We start from the raw sequence: 19,949 nt of genomic DNA on the forward strand, positions 1-19,949 counted from the left end.
TGAGGAAAGAGCAGGGAATGTCTCGGAGCTAAGATTCCTGGCAGGGGGGCAAATAATGTGGAAATGACGGAAGCTCTCAGAGGAGGGTCCTCACCTGTGCTGGGAGGCAGGCATTGCACTGATCGTGCCTCTCCAGTGCACAGATGTGGTGCTCCCATCCCTGATGCCAGGGATCCTTGGGAACGCGCTGTCAAGTGGCAGTGAAAGAGTTGGAACTGCCAGACAGAAGCAGAGGCAGTTGGGAGCAGCTGGCACACCCTCTCCCACATCAGGATGAACGCTGGTTGTGGTGCTCTGCCTTGCGCTGCTGTTTCTCTCCTTGTGGCTGTGCCACTGGCGCAGCAAATGCTGCAAGGCAGGAACAACCTAGGAAGGGAATACTCTGGCCGTGCCTGGTGGGGCTCAGCTGTGGGGTCACTGCCACCTTGGGATGCTCTTGGGAAAGTCTGGAGTCCCTGAGGGCACGCTGCTTATCATGTGCATATCACATACTTGGGCCTCAAATGACAGTTAAGTAACTGCAGTACTGAGTGTGCTGTGTTTCTTTTATTCTTAGCTTTGCTAAATACATCAGACGGTTTTCTTTTCAAATCTTTTTTACAAGAAGAGACAGCATTTTCAAATTCAGAAGATGGAGGTCTGTAGTTCTTCCTTAAACATGCCTTCAAAATGGAGGTCTTTTGCCATAAGCTCTTCTTCTACATCCTCTAAAGCCCACTGATGATCAGTCAGTTCTAAAGCTTCCCATTCCGTCTGCATTGGAATGAAAAAGAGGTAGAGGGGAAAAAAAGCAGGTTTGAATCGGATTTAGATCAGCTACACCTGTCTTATCAAGTTTGCTTCAGTGTGCTGTAGAGCTGCCAAACCTGGGGCAACTTGTATTATACCTCATCGGTTATCACCTCTAATCTTAGGAACAGGAAGCCAGAGTGCTTCCCTTGGTTGACATGGGGAAAGCAAAAGGGAATGCAGGTGAAAATACTGTACCTTAAATGCTTTGTTGGTATCTGCTGGCATGGCCATTGCTGCCCCTGTCATTTGTTCTTGCATCACCCTGGACTGATCTGCAGCTGCAAAAAGAGAAATGAGAGGTTTATTTTTATTTGCTTCACTAAGCAGTGCTTGGAGCACAGAGCCTCTGGGCTGCAGTAGAAAGTTGGAGAACTCACCTCCTCCCTTCTCCCCCCTGAAACAAAACATTAACTTGGCCATGTGAGTTCTCACGAGACATCCTGTCCCTGCTCCTTACATCTTAGCTAAATTTACTTAAAATATGCAGGCAGATGGAGGAAAATATGGTCCTTTACATTCCCCATCACCATCTTGCCTTGAATGTAACATTAAGTGACTACTGCAGCTTTTGTTAAAACTGATCCTTGCCAGCAATAAATCGAAGCCAAGATCAGAAGTTTCTACTTTCCAATTTGATGAGGAGGAAAGCATGGGTTAATTACCACAGAGGTTTACAAACAGTTAGCTAACAGCTGGTGCAGGAGAGATGAGTAATTGCTCCAGGTGATGGCAAACCTGGCTAGTGGAAAGTAATTTCAAGGAAGCGAGAGAGGCTTTTTGGTTGGAAATGTAGAAATGCTTCCACAGCAAGTCATTTAATGAAAGGAGAAGCCAGCTCCTCCCCAGCAGTGACAGGACTTACCATTATCTTGACCCAAAATGAGAGTATAAATGCTTCTGAGTCCAAACACGTTCAAGAAGTACCAGGAAGCAGAGCTCACCCTGGAAAATCAGAATAAGCATTTCTGACTTCAGTTTAAAGATGCCTGTTTGCTTGTGACTTGACTTCACAAGCATGCACAGGCTATTCAAGGGTTTTTAAAACTTTCAGAATATTCCAAATGTTCACCTTTGAGTGTGGAGAACACACTTACCAGGATGCATCTAAAGTGAGCAGTTCAATTCCCTGCTGCAACATTGGTTTGAAACGCAGTGTCAGAGGAAATGGGACCTTTGCTGAAGGACAAAATGAAACCCAGTTTCACAAGGTAACACAGCATACTTGCAGAGGAGATTGCAAAGCCAGTAGATGTTTCTTTCATTAGATCTAGTGCAGTCTGAAGGTAATGCATAAAATAACAATGCACGCTTTTGAAAAAGCAGTCATTCTAATTTTTATTTTAAAATGAAACCTTTTAAAACCATCACAGCCAAACTATCATAGCTGTTGTTTCAGTGAAGGGAAACGTCTTTTGTTAAGGAGACAGTTACTGCATAAGCAACAAGGAAAACAACCCACAAAGCTGTGCATTTAAGGGAGCCTGCTTGATTTGCAAACTCTGCATGACACAGTAACTGACTGCTGGACAAGAGGAAAATCCCCTCCATCAATTTGAAGTCTAAGCAGTTTTAATAAATAACTCTTTTCACCACTAGACCTGGTCCCAGTAGAAGCTGTTTTGTTTGTCATCACGTCCAGTTCTCTGAGAATAACCTTCCCTCCTTTGCTTTGGGACGAGCCAATCACTGTGCTTCATGCAGCAAGCCAGATTCACCCTGCTTCCAGCCTGCTGCTTTCAGGTGTGGGATCAGATTCCTCTAGAGGTCCTCCCCCACCACAGCCAGACCCTCAGGCTGTTATTCCACACTCTTACTTGTGACAAACCCTGAGAATGTCATGTTGATCCAACCGCCGATGAGGATCATAGGCAGCACGTTGGTTACATTCCCTTTCATCATGTCTGTCAACATGGTAGGATCTGCAAATCAAACACAGAACATCACGTAGCAGGGCAGACAGGAGATAATACTTCCACCAAGGTGAGGTGCCTCAAATACAAAACTGAATGAGAGCTAACAGTTCTACTCCACTATCTACCTGGATCAATTCGTTTCTACTGTCAGTCATCAAATATTTTGCAAGATAAGATGAGCAGCTGTTGTGGCAGCAGCTGCTGCTGAAAACATCTTTTGTTTTCTGCTGCATATGTCCCATCCTCTCTGGGCCTCTCTGTGAGGCTGCTTACCTAAAAAAGTGGCAGTGAATTCAGCCAATTTGCTATTGATGTCTTTGGAGCCAATAACGAGTTACGCATTTAGAGATGGTCCTGCTGGAGCTGGTGCAGAAAAACGACAGCAGGACTCCCATTTCTGGCCGTACTGAGAGGCTTGTCTCACGAGACCACGATGCTGAAGCGACCCAACACATTGCTACCTCCCCTCTCCTCTGCCCTCACATCCGCCTCACTCTTTGCCAAGGTGGTTCTCCTTGCTACCTCTGCAGAAAAAGACATCTTTTCCCTCCCGCCTGTGTTCACCACGCCGTAACATACCTGTCATTGGTGAAGGAGGCACCACCTTTCTTTTCGTTTTCTTAAAAAATCCATCTTCTGGGTTATTAAAATAGTATTTCCGGGTCAGGAAAGACTGAAAACAAAAAGAGCCAATGCCAGCATCGTGAGCAATGAAGGACAGCAATATTTCTTGCTCATTTAAACACTTTAGGAGCTATGTGATGATGTTTTTCTCAGCTACTTCACTATCTGGATGCCGTGAAGCTCATTACTTTGATATTTCCCCAAGCACCAACTTTCTGTCTTGCCAAAGTTCCTGAAATAATCCTACAAGTTCTCTTAAGAAAAATCCACCTTTCACACTTCGTGCAAAGCTCCTGTTGGCTCTGCACCGACACCAGACAGTTCCACTCCCCCACCCCGACTTACAGCTTTTACTTTTTAGGCAGCATTAGGCAGCAACTGAGCAAGTGGGAGCAGCCGACTGCCTCATTCTCCTGAGCTCTCAATCCCTGCGGGTTTACCGGCAGCTGTTCAGCGCGGCGCTTTGGAGGCAGGTTTCACTTCAGCACGCCAAGCCAGGCGGCACACCAGGGAGGGGGCAGCGAGGTCCCTATGCCCAACCCCACCTCAGGGCTGCGCTCCCACTGTGAGACTCGAGCTACCCACGCACCTCCGTACCTGCTTCGGGATGTATTTTCCATTCTCCCGCAGGACCCTGCTGCGAATCAGGACTTGGCTGCAAAAGAGAGGGGCGGTGTGAGCGGCGGCGGCGGCACCCGTGGGGCCGGGAGGGCGTCGGGGCCGGGGCCTGACCTGTCCGACACCTGCTCCTGCGTGAGGCGCTTGTCGCTCTGCAGCAGGATGGAGACGTAGTGGCGGATCATGCCCACGAAAAAGGTGATGAAGACGATGGGCAGCACCACCCACAGACGGATGTTGGAATCCAGCAGCAGCTCGGGCTCGCTCATCGTGACTCCGTTCCCGATCCGATCCCGGCCTCGGTCCTGACCCGGCTCCCGCTCGGGCTCCGGCCGCTTCCGGGCCGCCCTAGGCCCCGGCTCCGCTTCCGCTTCCGGTGTGCGCCGGAAGGACGTCACCGCGCGCCAAAGGCGGGAAGCTCGAGCTCCAGTAGCGCCGGTGCCGCCTGAGGAGCGGCGGCGGGAGCGAGGTGGGCTGCGAGCAGACGGTTTTCTTCTTCAACGGTAACCTGCGAAGGTGAGTCGAGAGCGGTTTCTTTGTCCTAAACGCTGCCGCCTACCCGGAGGGGACGAGTCGGAGGGGTTCGTGCTGAGAGCTTCCGCGAAGTCAAAGCGTGGTGTGACAGCTGTGACATCTCAGCACTGGGCAGTGGAACAGAGCGGGGTGATGCTGCTCAGCCGGGCCATCCGTCTGCCTCTGAGAAACGTATTCTTAGGTCGTTTCCTTTCACTGTTCGCTGCTTCATTCTAGAGTTGTTGCAAAACAAAAAACCAACAAACAACAACAAACTAAAACAACAAAAAAGCCCTCATCTCAAACTGAATTAAAATCGCAACTCCTAAACTCACTTGACCTTTTCCCCTGTTCTTACAGGCAGCGACAAAGGATTTGTTACCATGGTTTCGAAAAGGAAGTTGTCTAAAATTGATGTTTCTGAAGAGAGCTCCAAGACAGAGCTGCAGAGTAGGTGCTCAGGTACCCCGTGGTGAAGGGAAACCCTCTGGTAGTGGCAGCAGCTGTTGTAATGATGGCTTTGGCAACATCAGCAGCTGCTCATTAGTAACACTACTGATCTTTAACAGTATTATTTTTATAAATCACAATAAAATAGCAACACTAAAAGCAGTACCATGCACCATATCTTTTCTCAGTCCTTGTACCTTTGGTCAGTGTTAACCTGCTGGAGCTTCAGTGCCTTTGGAGTGCATGGATCAATCCCATTTGTTCAAAATGGATATCTCTAAAACCAAAGCAGCCTCTTTATGTGGCTGAAAGGAAAATGTTTTGCTTTAGTAGGTGGATGGGATACCCACGTCTCAAATGTGGTGGGAAAACCCAGGTTAAATCTGTGCTTTTCAGGGCAGAGAAAGTATGTGCTCCATTCCCTTGTTAGCAGATATGTTTTCCTTGAGAGTAAGGCAGTGAAAGTGCCTGTGGTTGTGGAGCGCTAAAAGGGGAGAGCCAGAAGTGTTCCCTTGTGGTTTTGTGCTCAGGGGTGGCTACTTCCCAGAACTGCATTGGAGTTTGAGTTAGCTAACAGCTGCTGTCAAATACAGCCTCACAGCACTGCTGTTGATCTGGTTCTGTAAGCGTATTCTTGTGTTACATTGTTAAGGTTAATTGAAGGGTAACTTTTGTGAAGGTTAATTTTAAATTAATTGTTTTTATGGAAGATTCGGGCTTCTCTTTTTTGCACAGCAATTTGATGTAGGTTGCCTTGTTTTCTCAGAAACAAAGAAGTCACGGATTTCTGATAAGAGGACTCCTGCCCAAGGTGGATTGGAGAATGAGGGAGTATTTGAAGAGCTCCTGAGAACATCAGGAATCATACTGAAAACTGGGGAAGGACAGAATGAAATAGGTACCTGCCCGCTTGTGTGTGAAAACCTGCAAAGTTGACTGTTATAAGGCAAAGATGCGTGTTAGTTTTGGAGGAAAAAACACTCTGGACAGCTTTTTCCCAATTTCGGGGAAACTTTCATCTGGCCTCTTATTTGCTTTATACTTTGTGAATCAAATAGTTCCTGCCTGAATGTATCATCCAAACTCATTACACTAGATTTTTAAGTGTGTACATGCCAAGCCAAAAGACTTTTGAGAGACTGTTAGAGGTAGATGCAATCTAATCTCATTCCATTTATGATTACAGTATTTTTTCTATTAGTCAGACCAAGATGGATGAAATAACTATTGCTTCATTGAGTTACAGAGCCGGGAGCTCTGAAGTAGGAAAACAAACTCTGTAGTTCATACAAGGCCTTCAGCAAATGGAGGAAACGTGCTGGATAAAGCTGCTCCACCTTTGTCATAGTTTAAGCAGCTGAAAGTTGAATGGCACAGCCCCACACAGGGCTCTCCATGTTCCAGCTCTATGATACAAGGAAGCTGTGTTGGCCCTGTTACTGCAGTGTGGTTTGGGCAGGAGAAGGCTTCTTTGGGACGGCAGGGATGCTGGGGTTGCTCATTTGTGTGACGTTACCCAGCACATCACGTGAATGGGCTTTGCTTGTGGTTATGGAATTGCTTCTGCTGGCAGTTGGCTACTCTGGCAAGTTAGGCAAAGGGTCCTTTGTGTTGCACATCTGGTAAGGATTGTGTTGCACTCTCAAGGACAAAAAGACAACAAACCTGGGGAATTCTTCCTCCTCTTCTTGATCCCTTGTTCAGTCTCGAATAGGTTTGTCTTTATCTACCAAAAAACAGCAGGAATTTGTCCATCGAGGCTTTTTATGCTACTGGCTGCCTGCAGCTTAGGGTGGAGAAAGCACAAGTGATGACAGTGCCCAGGGTTTTGCTAAGTGGAGCTCTTGATAGAGCAAGTGCCAAAATAACGCGGGACGGTCCTGAGAGCTCGTGTCTCATGTAGTCGTTGTGATGTCATATGGCTCCAACGTGTCAGTGCCTTTCTTCTCTTTTGAAACTTCCCCTCAGCTGTGGATCAAACGGCTTTCCAGAAGAAGCTCCGGGTGGCCCTGGAGAAACACCCATCGTACCCAGGTGTAAGTAACTGACTGAGCTGTGGCAGGAGCCAGGTTGAAAGTGCAGCCCAGGTTCCCTAATCCTCTCAGTGATTTCATCCCAGCATTTTGGTCTCATTGTTCTTCTGAACGCTCGGGTGATGACCAGCCGGTGTGTCTTACCACTGAGATTGCTTTTGCACAATTCCAAATGCAAGTGCTGCATTTCCACTGCCATGCCCTATCAAAGTAATTCACTGGCAATATTTTTCAATAGAAACAGACTCTGAAGTGAGCAAAATCTCTACCTTACCTTTCTAGTGAAGGCTGTGCTTGGTTTTCTATTAACTGGGAGCTGACAACATGAAAGCTGCCACAATGTGATGCTCCTCTCCAGCTAACAAGCCTAGAGGAAACTCCCGAGGCCAACAATTTGAATCCTGCAGATGTTTTTGGATGTAGCTCTTGTCACATTGAATGTTGCTGTTCTCACCAAACAGAGAGTTGAGGAAAGCCCTTTTAAGTCAAAGTGAAACATGAGACTTGTTTTGTAGAGCAACTAATGTTTCCTTTGCATTTAAAATAGAATTTATCTAGCATTCCTTCTGTCACAATTTCTGTCTCTGGCTACACAGCGTAGGAAACTTTTTTGCTGGTTTCATCACTTGCTCACAAAGAGCATCCTATAGGACAGCAGCTGATTGAAATTATCCACTTCTTGATAAGTCAATCTGCTTTCCAGGTTGTGAAGCAGTTTATCGGTGGATTGGAGTCTCACATTAAGGACAGAAGTCAGTTCAAGAACTGCCTCTTGCCATGCACTCCTGCACGGACTGAGGGGTCAAGGTTAGGAAAATGTACTTTTGTCCTCCCCTTTGGTCAGAGCTGGTCTGTACTTAATGCCTTATAGCACTGAGCTGAGTGGAGGGAAAAGCCATAGCTCTGGCTGATGCATGACAAGACCTGTGCCTTGTGCAGCACTGGCCAGTGTAATGCAATTCCCTACTAAAAGCAGTAATTGTGAAGTGGTAAGTCACAGAACTTACTAGCTGCCCGTGGGATGAGCTGAGTCCCCTGGCATTTAACTGCAAGATCCAATTATTTCACTATTCCGAAGCTTTGCATTGCTTTTGTTCTTGGCCAAAATACACTGAACTAACAGTGCTTTCAGCACTGTACCTGAGTCTTCAGGTTCATTCTGAAGAAGCAGACCCTGTCATCTTTTGGGTTGAGTGTTTTCCCCTTTCTAATACGCGTGGGAAACCTTTCTCACACCCAACTGCTGGCTTTATGGCAGCTCAAGCCTTCAGTTTGTTGTGATGCTGGGTTAGGAACATCCAGCCAGCACGTAACTTTTATTTTCTTAATGGAATGCCTTTAGAAATCTAAACTTTCCTATGTTCTAAAACATTGGAAATTCTCCCACAGCAAAGGTAATGATGAGATGGTTAGGATTGGAATTTGTTAAAACCTGGCAACTGATTTTCATTTTGCACTTCTAAAAGAATTCTGGCCTTAGAAGTCCTGAAAATGTATTTTCCTGGCAATGATTGAGTAAGGAGTATATACCCTAATGTACCATCTCTTTGGTTTGGGGGTGCTTTTGTGGTGTACATATATATATATTTATAAGTCATCATAAGTGGATTTAAAAAAAAAAAAAAAAGAAGTAATAGGCAGAGGTGGTCTGCTCTCCTCATGTGCTTTTATGACTGCAGTGGAATCTTTCACCTTGCAGGACTCTGGTGCACTCATACTGTGAAAGCCTCATTAAGCTGCTGCTTGGAATTAAGATCTTGCAGGTGGGTGCATTTTAGTTTGCTCTTTATGGTGATATTGATTTATTTAGGGACCCTTTGCTCGTGTAAGTAGTGGCTGAGTAGAACTGGTGAGGATGCAGCTGGAAACGTGTCCCATTTCTTGTTTCCTTTGGCACATGGAGATGCTGTGTGCCTGGAGCACGTGGCACACAAGGAGAGGTGGAACTGGCTTTGTTTCTTCTTAAGAGGAGGATGTCAGGGGACCTTGTGGTCTGTACCTATGTAGTTGCATGGTGCAGAGAAAACAGCCAGAGTCTTCTCAAAGGTAGATGGGCAGGATGAGAGATGGCAGCCAAGTTAAATAAACATGGGAAATTCTGATAGAATTGAACCACTTCTTTGGAGAATATTGAGAAAGCTTAGAGGTGCTTAAGATCAGGTAAGTCCTTGGTCTGGCCTCGATGGTTAGCCCTGTTTTGAGCAAAGGGTTGGACCAAAGATCTCCAAAGTTCCTTTCCAAAAGAAACTTTTTAATGCTTGAATTACAGCCCCAAACAAGTATTACATGGAGACAATCAATATGGAAGGAAGAGGCCCTTCCAAGACTTACTTGGATGTATAAGGAGCTCAGTTCACTTAGATCTCGTATCAGTCATCTCTGCTTCCTGCAGTTGCTGGTGGCAGATGTAGAAGTGGCTTGACAAGGAAAGGAAGGGGAAACTAAACATGGAGGTCCTAACACAAAAATGTCACAGCAATAAGGCACATCATTCTCTTTTCATCCCCTTTTGTCTGTTCCCTTCCCAAACGTGGCCCCAAAGACAACTGCTTTCAGTCCTATGGTGCAGCTGCACTGGCTTTCCTGGGAACTAAAAACCAATCACACAAGTGAAGCAAAATGCACTGAGGTGAGATTTAAACTGTGGGTGTAATTCTGAGTGTGTTTCAAAGCATTGCTGTCAACAGCCAGCTCTGCTGGGTTGTGTAATAGTTGCATCAACACAGGTGGAGTTGAACGTGCGATCTCTCACCACAGAGTGAGGGCAGGCACTGGGGAAGAGATGTCTTACATAGGAAGTGGTTTTGCTTGTTGTTTGGATGCTCTTGTGCTCTGTGCATGTTTCACCTTCTGTGAAAGGGTAGCTTTGGTAGCAGTGCCATGGTACAAGCAGTAAGTCATCAGCCTCACGGTGTCCTTTTGCCTTTCTTACAGCCTGCTGTCATAACGCTGCTGTTGGAAAAGATCCCCGAATTCTTTTTTGATGTGTGAGTACAGACTGTTTTCCCTCTATCCTGAAATGTACTTCCTCATTTTGAACAATCACCAGCTGTTTAATTGTCGTTTCAAATTTACCTACATGGATGTATTTAAAACGCTGCTGTATTTAAAGATATCATCCATCCATGTGTAAAATCATCTGTGGGTACCACGTCTTTAAAATGGTGGGTGCATGTGGCAGAAGGCAAATTCATAGAAGGTGAAACACATTCCCCCCCCCCATGATTCAATGCTTCTGTTAGCTGTTGGCACCAAGACTGGAAGTATTTCAGCAGAGGGACTGGGAGATATCCTGTTATTTAAAGAAGGGGAAAGTGGCTGACAGAGTTCTGTGTGGCTGTTAGATGCAAGCAGACCTCCTTTCAAGAGTGCAGTTTGTAGTCAAACGAGGAAAACAGAAGAAGCATCTGTTGTTTTTTCGTGAATGGAGAACATCGTGGCACATTTTGCAGTAGGAGGAGATCCTGTGGAGGTCTGAGTTGTTCAGCGTGTCTGTAAGTGGAAAAAAGGAATGAAAAGTGAGGTAACAGCTGATGGCAGCAAATATTCATGATCATCAAATCTAAAGTGGACTGCGAAGAGCAATAGGAGTTTCCTGTTTAACTGTGGGACAAGAAACAACATTCATCACAACTAATCTGTAACTGCAAATTGATTGGGCAATTTCAGCCCAAACTGACATAAAAGCATCTCTGAAACCTGTGAGACTGGTACGGTTTTCATGTCACTTGATAGAAGACATCCAATTTATTAACCTACTGCAGGAGCAGTGTGTAACCCTACAGGGTTCTGAGTTGCAGTGTATGGAGATCTGAAATAACTGTGGTTGGTCCTGTTCATTTTTTTTTAAAGGGGAAACTACTTGCAGATAAATGTACTGCTGGATACTGGGGGTGAGGGACTGGGCACCAGCTTCTGCCTTGGGAAATTGTTGTTGCAGACTGAGTGGAAGCTCAGGGATAACATGGCTCTGTGTATGCTCTGTTTCTTACAGCTTAGCCAGATGCATCTAACACTGCCAGCAGCTGGGGACAAGGACGCTGGGCTCAGGGGAGATTTAGGCTAAGCCAGCATAGCCACACTCATGGTAGCACAGGAGATCAAAGCGAGGTCACACTGCTTGTGTTGTAACTACGATGTTGCCGGTGGCGTTTTGAGACAGGCTGTAGAATCCCTTATCTGTGTGTGCAGTGAGAGGCAGGGCTCCTTCACGGTGCTACAGGCTCTCCTTTTATATTTTCACAATGGGATTTGAATAGTTGGTTGATGTGACTTTCATTGCGTGGTTTTGCTGACCAGCAGCAAAGCCTTCCAGTCTGTGTGTGGATCTGACTCAGCTGTGCTTCACTTCTGTCGTTTAGTGTGGGCACCTTTGGGACAAACTTCCCTCGGCTCATTGTCAATCAGTTTAAATGGCTCGACAGTCTTGACAGCCAGGTGGGTACTGATGGCACAGCCCCTGTGTGCTTTTCCACTTAAGGTCTGAACACCTCTCAGGTGGGCTGAGGGCAGTGTTGATCCTAATGCATACAGGTGTTTCCATATTCACACTCAATACTCAATGAAATTTAATTCTTGTTCATGTTCTTTCCTTCTGTAACTTCTGAATGTCCCCTTTTATTTTCTTCTTCCCTTGCTGTAACTCTTCTTTTTTGTATTTTCTTAAAAAATGTGTATCTCTACATACCTATCCACATTCTGAAGCAGTTTCTGGCAGAAAGTTACAGTCTCTTATTTAATTTTAACAAGAGATACTGGATGCTTGCCAGCATCTGGGGATGGATTCTCTGTTCTGGCTCTGGTGGTTCCTTTCCTTCTTTCCCTTTCTATATCAGCAGTCTCTGTGAATTACTGTGTATTAAAGGGCTGTTGCTAAGGAGAGTCCCAGAATGAAGAGAACTAGGAATTCATGCTAGACTCTGGAAAGCTTGCTGTTGGGTTTCCCAGTTTCCTTCCCTCAGCAAGACATTCAAGTTCTACTTGTAAAAATGCTGTTGTTCCTGAAAGTCTATACTACGATTCCCTGCTCCATCAGGACAATGAGTGAAGGGACAGTTAGCAAAAATCCAAATGAATGGCTTGTGCATAATAATGTTGTCATTCTAAGTAACCACTTGCTAGTGGTAAGACTCACCCATTTTAACAAGCGATTCTCTTCTCTGCAGGATCTTGTCAAGAAGTTAATGCAGATGCTTAGTGTGTCTCCTGTACCAATCCAGCATGATATTATCACCAGTTTACCTGAGATCCTGGAGGATTCCCAGCAAAATGAAGTTGCCAGAGAGTTGAGGTACAGTTAGTTCTATTTTTTCCCCTCTTCTTTCTTGAATAGAAAAAAAAAGTATGAATGCAGGTTGCACAGGGACTGGCTAAAGCTGCATGGCAACAGGATGTTTTCTACATGAAAATTTCTAAAACATTAAGTTCTTCAGTGAGTGTAGCACAGACTGATGATAGAGTCATAGAAGGGACCTTTAAGATCATGTAGTTCCAACCCCATGCTGATGGTAGGGACACATCCTTTAGCCCAGGTTTCTCACAGCCCCACCCAGCCTGGCCTTGAATGCTTCCAGGGAGGGGGCATCTCAACAACCTCTCTGGGCAACCTGTTCCAGTGTTTCACCACTCTCTCACAGTAAAACATTTATTCTTAATATCCAGTTCAAAGCCATTTTCCATCACCCTGTCACTACGTGCCCTTATATTAAAAAGTCCCTCTCCAGCTTTCCTGTAGGCCCCCTTCAGGTTCTGGAAGGCTGCTATAAGGTCTCCCTGGAGCCTTCTCTTCTCCAGGCTGAACAGCCCCAGCTCTCTCAGCCTGTCTTGTTGGGGAGGTGCTCCAGCCATCTGATGTCTCTGTGGCCCTTCTCTGCACCTGCTCCATCAGCTCCATGTCCTTCTTGTGCTGTGGGCCCAGTACTGGATGCAGGACTCCTGGTGGGATCTCATGAGAGTATAGGGGCCGAAAATCAGCTTCTTTGACCTGCTGGTCGTGTTTCTCTTGATGCGACCCAGGATACAGTTGGTCTTCTGGGCTGCAAGCATGCATTACTGGCTTGATTTGAGTTTTCTATAAACTGGGACGCCCAAATCCTTCTCCTCAGGGCTGCTCTCTGCCCAACCTGTATCTGTGCTTGGGATTACCCCAGCCTACATGCAGGACCTTGCACTTGGCCTTGTTGAACTTGATGAGGTTGGCTTGGGCCCATCCCTCAAGCCTGTCCAGGTCCCTCTGGATGGCATCCCTTCCCTGTGCCGTGTCAGCTGCACCGCTCAGCTTGGTGTCATCTGCAAACTTGCTAAGAGTGCACTTGATCCCACTGTCCATATTGCCTACAAAGATGTGAATGATCCAGCAGAAGTTATAAGCTCTTAAGTGGAATCTGCCTGTGGTCAGTCATTTGGATATTACTAGAGGCAGCTTTGGATTTGGTTTGGGTTATGCTACAATAAGGGTCAACATTGCTTTTATTTTTTAAAAAAGCTCAAAGCACAACAAAATAGATGTGCTCACAAAGCAGAACCTTCTAATTATTTTATGCACTTCTCTCAAATGTATTTACTGACATGAAGAGCTGGATGACCTAATATCAAGAGAGGTCCTCCCAGAGAGTGCCAGCTTATGCTGTCCCTTACACCTGTCTCTTCCATATTTATAGTGATTTACTTACACACACCAGTGCTTTTCATCCTGGCCATTACACAGTTCACTTGCATTTATGCCTGTACCAATCATCATTTCACTCTGCTAGTTTTATTTCAGCCTGCCCCTGTCAAGTACATCCTGTTTCCCGGACTCTCAGACTTCTGTATCTTTATTTGTATTTTTGCAAAGTTGAGAATCTGAAGGCTAGCAGCAAGACACTTATTTGTGTATTCTCAGTAGCCCCTACCCATGTCTGGTGTGGGAAGGTACTCAGTGCTTGTTACAACAAACTAGGGAGCATTCAAGAAGCAGAAAGATGAATTTTTCACCTCACATTATTAATAGTTTCACTTGAATTGAGAAAGTTTATAAGAAGCTTAGATGGCCAAGAATGATTACGTGAATTCCAGGAAAATGAAGTCCACAATGCAGTTTAAGCACAGCTACTGTCCCTTGTTCAGTAAGTTGCTAAACTTCTGCTTGCTGGAAACCAGACCAGGGACAGAGGTGTGACTGTAGTGTTTAGCAAAGCAGGTGTCTTTCAAGGCTTCACAGAACATCTTTGCTAACAAAGCATTGTCCAAAACATGCATGTAAAGCAAGAAACAGCTGTAGGTGGCAAATCAGAAAACAGAGCAGAAACATCAGGACTGGAAACTTGCCTTCTGTCTTAACAGCCTCTACGTTGCCATCTTGGTACCTGGTCAGCACAGGGTTCTCAGGTTTAATGGGATCATAGTAAAGCCCCAGCTGTGTACCTGAGAACAGAGCTGTGCTGCCCACTGCTGCTGTGTGGAGCATTGGGGAGGAAACTGTGGAAGAGCTGGCTGGTGTCTGACCCAAGAGGTACTGCAGGGAAAGCCAAAAGGCCCTTTCAAGGAATCTTTTATGGCAGAGGCACCTATTACAGCTCTGACTTGATGGATTGTTTGCTGAACTGTCCCTCTGTTCCTCACCTTCTCCACTCCTGGTGAAGCAGAGGATGTGTTCCCTTCCCAGCTTTGCCAAAACGTCCCTCTCAAGGTTTTCTCTTTACTCAGTCTCCCCTGTTTCTTGTACACCTGCTAATATCTGGGGCTTAGAGCCCTCCAGTGGCTTGTAAAGGTCCTTTGTTAAAGGCAAGGCAGTGGCAGCACGTTCTCCCTTAGGTATAAAGTCAGGTTAAGTAATATACCAGCAATCTCCCCCCCCTTTTTTTTTCCTGTTATAATGAAACCAGGACGTACTGAATTTCAGGTGTTTGCTTGAGGTTCCTGCCAGGCTTTTCTCCATGCTGCCAGTTATTCCAGTGTTGAAAAAGGTACAGTCATCACATCAGCTCCACACCAACACCCACAGAATTGTAATTCATTGTGTTCAGAGAGTGATAATTTAGGGAGCAAGGTTTCTATAAAGTCAGTGGTGTGTGTTTTGTGGTGAACACAGAAACAACTAGAATCCTGCAGTTTATTAAACACGAATTCCTGCTTTATATTAAGAGGGTGATTTGTTTTCCTTTCCTTGCACATCAGCTGCTTACTAAAACAAGGCAGACGACTCACAGTTCCAATTCTGGATGCTCTTTCTCGTTTGGATCTTGATGCAGAACTTCTGGCTGAGGTAAGAGCTTCTACTGGGTGGTAAAGCAAACTCTTCTAGGCTCTTCCCTTTCGTAAGCCAGTTAAAAATGATGGTGCCAAGCCCTTCCTGGAAGTGCCAGGTGATACGATAAGGAGCAGTGGCCACAAATTACAGCCTGGGGGTTCAGGTCGGACACTTGGAAAATGGGTTAGGGTCTACAGCACTGACATGGACTATGAGAAGTAGCATCAGGGAGGGGAATGGTTGTGTCCTGTCCGAAGATCCTCAAGGTCCTCGAGATCCTCAAAGCTGAGGCTAGTCTGATCTGGTAACGGTGATATTCCTGCTCTGAGCAGAAGGCTGCATCAGGGCCCTCCAGAGATACAGAGAGCGCCTGCTCTGTATTTCTGTGAGCCGTGTGATTGCAGCCAACCCCTGTTGCTCTCCCCTCAGGTGCGGCAGTGTGCCATGAGCATTGTGCCTTCTGTGAAACTGGAGGATTTGCCTGTGGTCGTAAAATTCATCCTGCATGATGTCAAGGCTGCGGATGCTGTAGAGGTACGGAGCTCTCCCTGTACTACAGACGATAAGTTTCATACCCCAGTGCAGGTTTTCAGAGAGGCTGTTCGTTCAACACACAAAGGTGCATGCTTTAACAGTTCCAAGTAAAATTTTAGTATTGTCAAGGATCAAAGCAGGTGTGGAAAGCAGCTGTCCTTTGACATGGATTTGGTTATGCTTTGAGGCATGAAATTGAAACCTACCCCTTTCTGCTAGCAGGTTTTTCTCATTTGTTTTTAGAACTTGTAATTTTCTTTTCGTTGTCAATGTTGTGAAATTATGTTAAGCTCCTAGACTGAAAAACTCTTTGAGGCAAATTCAAGCCTTTGAATTATATCTTAGAATTTGCACTCATTAGAACTTTTAAGGGTTCTAAACTCCTAACTTGTTCAAAAGAGCAGGGATTGTAACTTGGTAATTCTCTTCTTGTTTCCTCCACCAAATTCTGTTCTAAAAGCTTTAAGAACCATCCTTTTTGGAATGCTTCTATGTTTGGAGGGCTGTTCTCATCCTCCCTTGTAAGACTCCTTGGTTGAGCCAACCTTGCTGAATGATTGAACGTGGGTTTTTATCATTCTTTGAGGAAACCTCAGGAGAAGTCAGATATGGATTCTGATCTGCCCAGATCTTCAAGGGAGATCACTGTGAAAAATGTATGCCTATAACATGCAATCTATCTTGTGCTGATCTGTGGTTTGACAGCCCACAATTCCTGTGGCTATTTCATATCCTATCCTGCTGCTAAACAAGATAAAATTAGTTAAAGGCAGCATGTCATGAATATAATGGAAACTTCATGGGGTAACTTAAAAAATCCTTTTCTGCTTTCTGCCTGCATGCGCTTATGCCATCTTAATTTCGTGAAGAAGCAATTAAAAAAAGAAAAAAATAATAATTAAACACAGCTAAATGTTTAGATATCATCACAAATAAGTGAGTATTGGATTTGTAATTCTAGGGCTATTCTGGGGGATTTTAATTTAAATTTTCCTTAGTCTTTTTCGTTCCCCCTTCATATGTCAGAAGGTTTGTGCAGGGATCTGTGTGTTACAGGTGATTTCTGATCTTCGTAAGAGCTTGGATCTGTCATCGTGCGTTCTGCCACTGCAGATGCTAGGCTCCCAGAGAAAGCTTAAAAGCCAAGCTCAGGCCAGGTAACTATTTCTGTCATTCTGCAGTGATGAGATGGTACACAAGGCCTTCATCTCTTCTTTATCTGCTCTGAGAGATGCACCTACTTACATTAATTCTAATTTGTCCTAAGTGAAGGTGCTGACACTTCTGTTCCTTCCTTGGTGCTCACATAGCGCGTTATCAGTCCAGCGAGCTTCCCCCACAGTGCTTGTTGGTTGGATGAATGTTGAGGAGCTGTCCTGGTTTGAGGGAAAAATTCAGCTATCAGAATAAATCTACTGGGAAACAAAATCTGTCCTTCGTTCTTGGTGTCAGCTTCAGAGGCTGATTTGGTAGCTGGGATTTATTTTCTTATTCTGAGCTGCCGTTCTGTGAACACCCTTCTAGTGCTCAGACTCCACAGACAATATACTGACGTGTTTCATTGTAAAGCAGAAATGTTCACCTTAATTCAGCAGCTCTCCCACCTTATCCCTAACCCTCATTTTTTTTTCTTTTGTCTTTCTGCACTTATCTGGTGCATTGACAGTGCCCTGTGCATAGCTTACCTCCTGTCACTAAAGTCAGAGAAGGCAAGAGGCCGAATGCATCCACACCTGCATGAGGGCACATGGCCCCATTTGTAATGGAGGTGTTTGCTGCAAGTTGATCTTTAGGTTCCCCCTAAGTATGTCTTCGGTCCTGCACTGCCTGCTTCCACCCTGTTGTGAACCTCCCTGCCCTTACCAAAGCATTCCTCCTGCGGGATTGCTGCTTTTCATAACTGCTGTGATTGCTAGGCTGCCTTGTCCCTTTCACTGCAGTATCTACAATGGCTGAGTCATCTTTTCTGGTCGTTTACAGTTCTTCCATGAGCCAAATGACCACCAGCCAGAACTGTGTGAAGGTGCTTTTTGATGTGATCAAGCTAGCTGTAAGATTCCAAAAAGATGTCTCTGAAGCTTGGATTAAGGTAAGATGCACGTGTCAGACCTCATTTCCTCATATAATTTAGTCAAATGTAAAGAAGTGAACGTTAGCTCTGATAGTTACTGATAGAGATTTCATTCATTTCCAGAACTTTAGTTTTTTGCAAGACCAATGCTGTTTGAAAATATCCATGCTGAATTCTCATGCCTTCTTTTGGCTGCCTTCTGAATTCTGAATTTGCTGGTTTGGATAGCTGACCTGTTGCAGAGAAGTGCTTTGGTGTATGCCTTTTCTCATTTGTCTTCATGTAACACTCATGGTTTTAACATACAGTACTGTGCTGTAACCTAACAGCTTTCTTCATTTTTGGTTTTTGTTTTTTGCTCTTAGGCCATTGAGAACTGCACGTCTGTATCTGACCACAAGGTAATACTTCTGACTCTGTGCTTTTCTTTGTGAGTGTCCTTTTCTGGTGGTTCTCATAGCTCTCTCCATGGGCACAGATGGAGAGATCTTTCTAATCAGAGTAGAAACCACCAGTGATGTTGGCTGGGTGGTTCTGTTGGTGTCTGACTTATTGCCACTGTAACAGCCATTCGTTTTGTTATTACTCTTTAATTCATCCCTTCCATGCATCAGGAGATGGAGTTGAGATCTCTCCTGTCGGAATGATGAGAGTTCTGCTGTAATTGTGGCTGTCAGGGGCTTTTTGAGTTCTTGATTTCCTTCTCAGTTTTGATTTCAAAGCGTGTAGCTGTCTGGTATGTTTCATGCCTTTTCAGCATAATGATTAACAGCTGTTTCTTCCTAAAGGTTCTGGATCTGATCATTTTGCTGCTAATCCATTCTACAAACAGCAAGAACAGGAAGCAAACTGAGAAGGTATTGAGGAGCAAGATTCGCCTGGGCTGCATGCCAGAGCAGCTGGTGCAGAATGCTTTCCAAAATCATTCCATGGTCAGTGCTGATTCTGTGTTGGGACTCTCCCTTCTTCATCCTTCAGATGTCCTGTCAGATGATGATTTAACCCTGTGCTGCATTATGTATAGTTCAGAGTTTCTTGGTCACTACTCAGTCTCGCAGGGCATTTCTCCTCTGTCGTAGTTGTCTGTCCTTTAAGAGAATGGTTTTTCTTTATTTTGGTGCAAAACCCCTCAGCCTTTGTGATAAACCTCAGGTCTCCACTGCATATTCCTGACTTGCTGTTGTCTCCCACTGTGTTTTTAGGAGTCAGTACGTTTATATATCATTTTCTGTGTGCTGTTTTTTTATATCTATGTGTATGTGTGTCTGTGTATGGCACGTGCTTGCCTAATACTGTGAGAAAGCAGAAAATATCTGAAAAACTGATCAGAGTTTTCAAAACTGAAAAGCAATACAGTGCAGGAGGAGGGGGAGCAGGTGAAAAACACTGTTGTGAATTTAAAGTAACCTATGTCAGTAACACAAGCGGGGACTTCTATTCCATTTATTCTGAATGTAACTGCTTTTAATTCAATTTTAGCTGAACAGCCCTTCCAGAAGAAGTTAATTAGGCCACTTTACGTGAGTGAGAGCTTGTTCAAAGCTGCTTTAAGAGATTAAGCTAACTTCACTCACAGAAATCAAATTTATGTTTCGTATTGATGTGACAGTACTTCTGTCACAGTAGTGCCAAGAGCATGTCTGCCCCGTGGCTTTTAATCTGTGGTGCACTGCTGTGAAGCGACTTCCTGTGGTGTCACTGATGAGGGATTTTCTGCTGTGAGCCCTGCAGCCTGGCATAACCCATCTGAAAATTCTTTGTGTGGGCCAGGTTAGAGAAAGCCATTCTGATCTGCCTTATCTGCTCTTGTTGCCCACTTCTGCTGGACTGGACAGCCTGGAAAAAATCTACTGATCTAGACAAAGCTTTTGAGAAGAGCTGCAGCACGTTGTATTATATTTCTATTTTTCAGGTCATCAAGGATTTCTTCCCTTCAATTCTATCGCTTGCCCAGACGTTTCTGCACTCTGCACACCCAGCTGTGGTCTCCTTTGGCAGCTGCTTGTACAAACAAGCTTTTGCAGTCTTTGACTCTTACTGCCAGCAGGTACAGTGGGATAGATGGCATTTGTTTTATTTTCGTGTGCTTGCACTTTGTTGGAGGGTGTGTGCCCTCATCCTTCAGAGGAGGGGATTTCGGGCAACCGGAAGCCTTTGAGAGAAATCTCTGC

General features: G+C 45.1%; 2 protein-coding genes across 2 annotated transcripts in view; one reads left to right on the forward strand and one right to left on the reverse strand.

Annotated features, from left to right (window-relative positions):
- Positions 1 to 579: 579 nt before the first annotated feature.
- EMC3 (ER membrane protein complex subunit 3) lies at positions 580 to 4,216 on the reverse strand (the record flags this gene model as incomplete). The annotated part of the gene is made up of 8 exons (XM_079540147.1): positions 580 to 753; positions 988 to 1,070; positions 1,655 to 1,734; positions 1,887 to 1,968; positions 2,607 to 2,711; positions 3,285 to 3,378; positions 3,927 to 3,984; positions 4,062 to 4,216. 8 exons carry the CDS (start codon positions 4,214 to 4,216, stop codon positions 625 to 627), a joined length of 786 nt encoding a protein of 261 aa, XP_079396273.1. The 3' UTR covers positions 580 to 624.
- Positions 4,217 to 4,843: 627 nt separating this feature from the next.
- FANCD2 (FA complementation group D2) overlaps positions 4,844 to 19,949 on the forward strand; it is a gene marked incomplete at both ends in the record, with an annotated part of 44,175 nt that continues 29,069 nt past the window's right edge. The window contains 15 exons of the mRNA XM_079540572.1: positions 4,844 to 4,910; positions 5,677 to 5,808; positions 6,879 to 6,946; positions 7,647 to 7,750; positions 8,643 to 8,706; positions 9,878 to 9,930; positions 11,305 to 11,380; positions 12,109 to 12,233; positions 15,101 to 15,188; positions 15,603 to 15,707; positions 16,764 to 16,864; positions 17,688 to 17,796; positions 18,144 to 18,179; positions 18,567 to 18,710; positions 19,691 to 19,825. Of these exons, the coding sequence (XP_079396698.1) occupies positions 4,844 to 4,910; positions 5,677 to 5,808; positions 6,879 to 6,946; positions 7,647 to 7,750; positions 8,643 to 8,706; positions 9,878 to 9,930; positions 11,305 to 11,380; positions 12,109 to 12,233; positions 15,101 to 15,188; positions 15,603 to 15,707; positions 16,764 to 16,864; positions 17,688 to 17,796; positions 18,144 to 18,179; positions 18,567 to 18,710; positions 19,691 to 19,825 (1,407 nt within the window). The remainder of the gene's footprint in view (positions 4,911 to 5,676; positions 5,809 to 6,878; positions 6,947 to 7,646; positions 7,751 to 8,642; positions 8,707 to 9,877; positions 9,931 to 11,304; positions 11,381 to 12,108; positions 12,234 to 15,100; positions 15,189 to 15,602; positions 15,708 to 16,763; positions 16,865 to 17,687; positions 17,797 to 18,143; positions 18,180 to 18,566; positions 18,711 to 19,690; positions 19,826 to 19,949) is intronic.

Source organism: Tetrao urogallus, assembly GCF_951394365.1.
Source record: "Tetrao urogallus genome assembly, chromosome: 10".
Taxonomy (NCBI): domain Eukaryota; kingdom Metazoa; phylum Chordata; class Aves; order Galliformes; family Phasianidae; genus Tetrao; species Tetrao urogallus.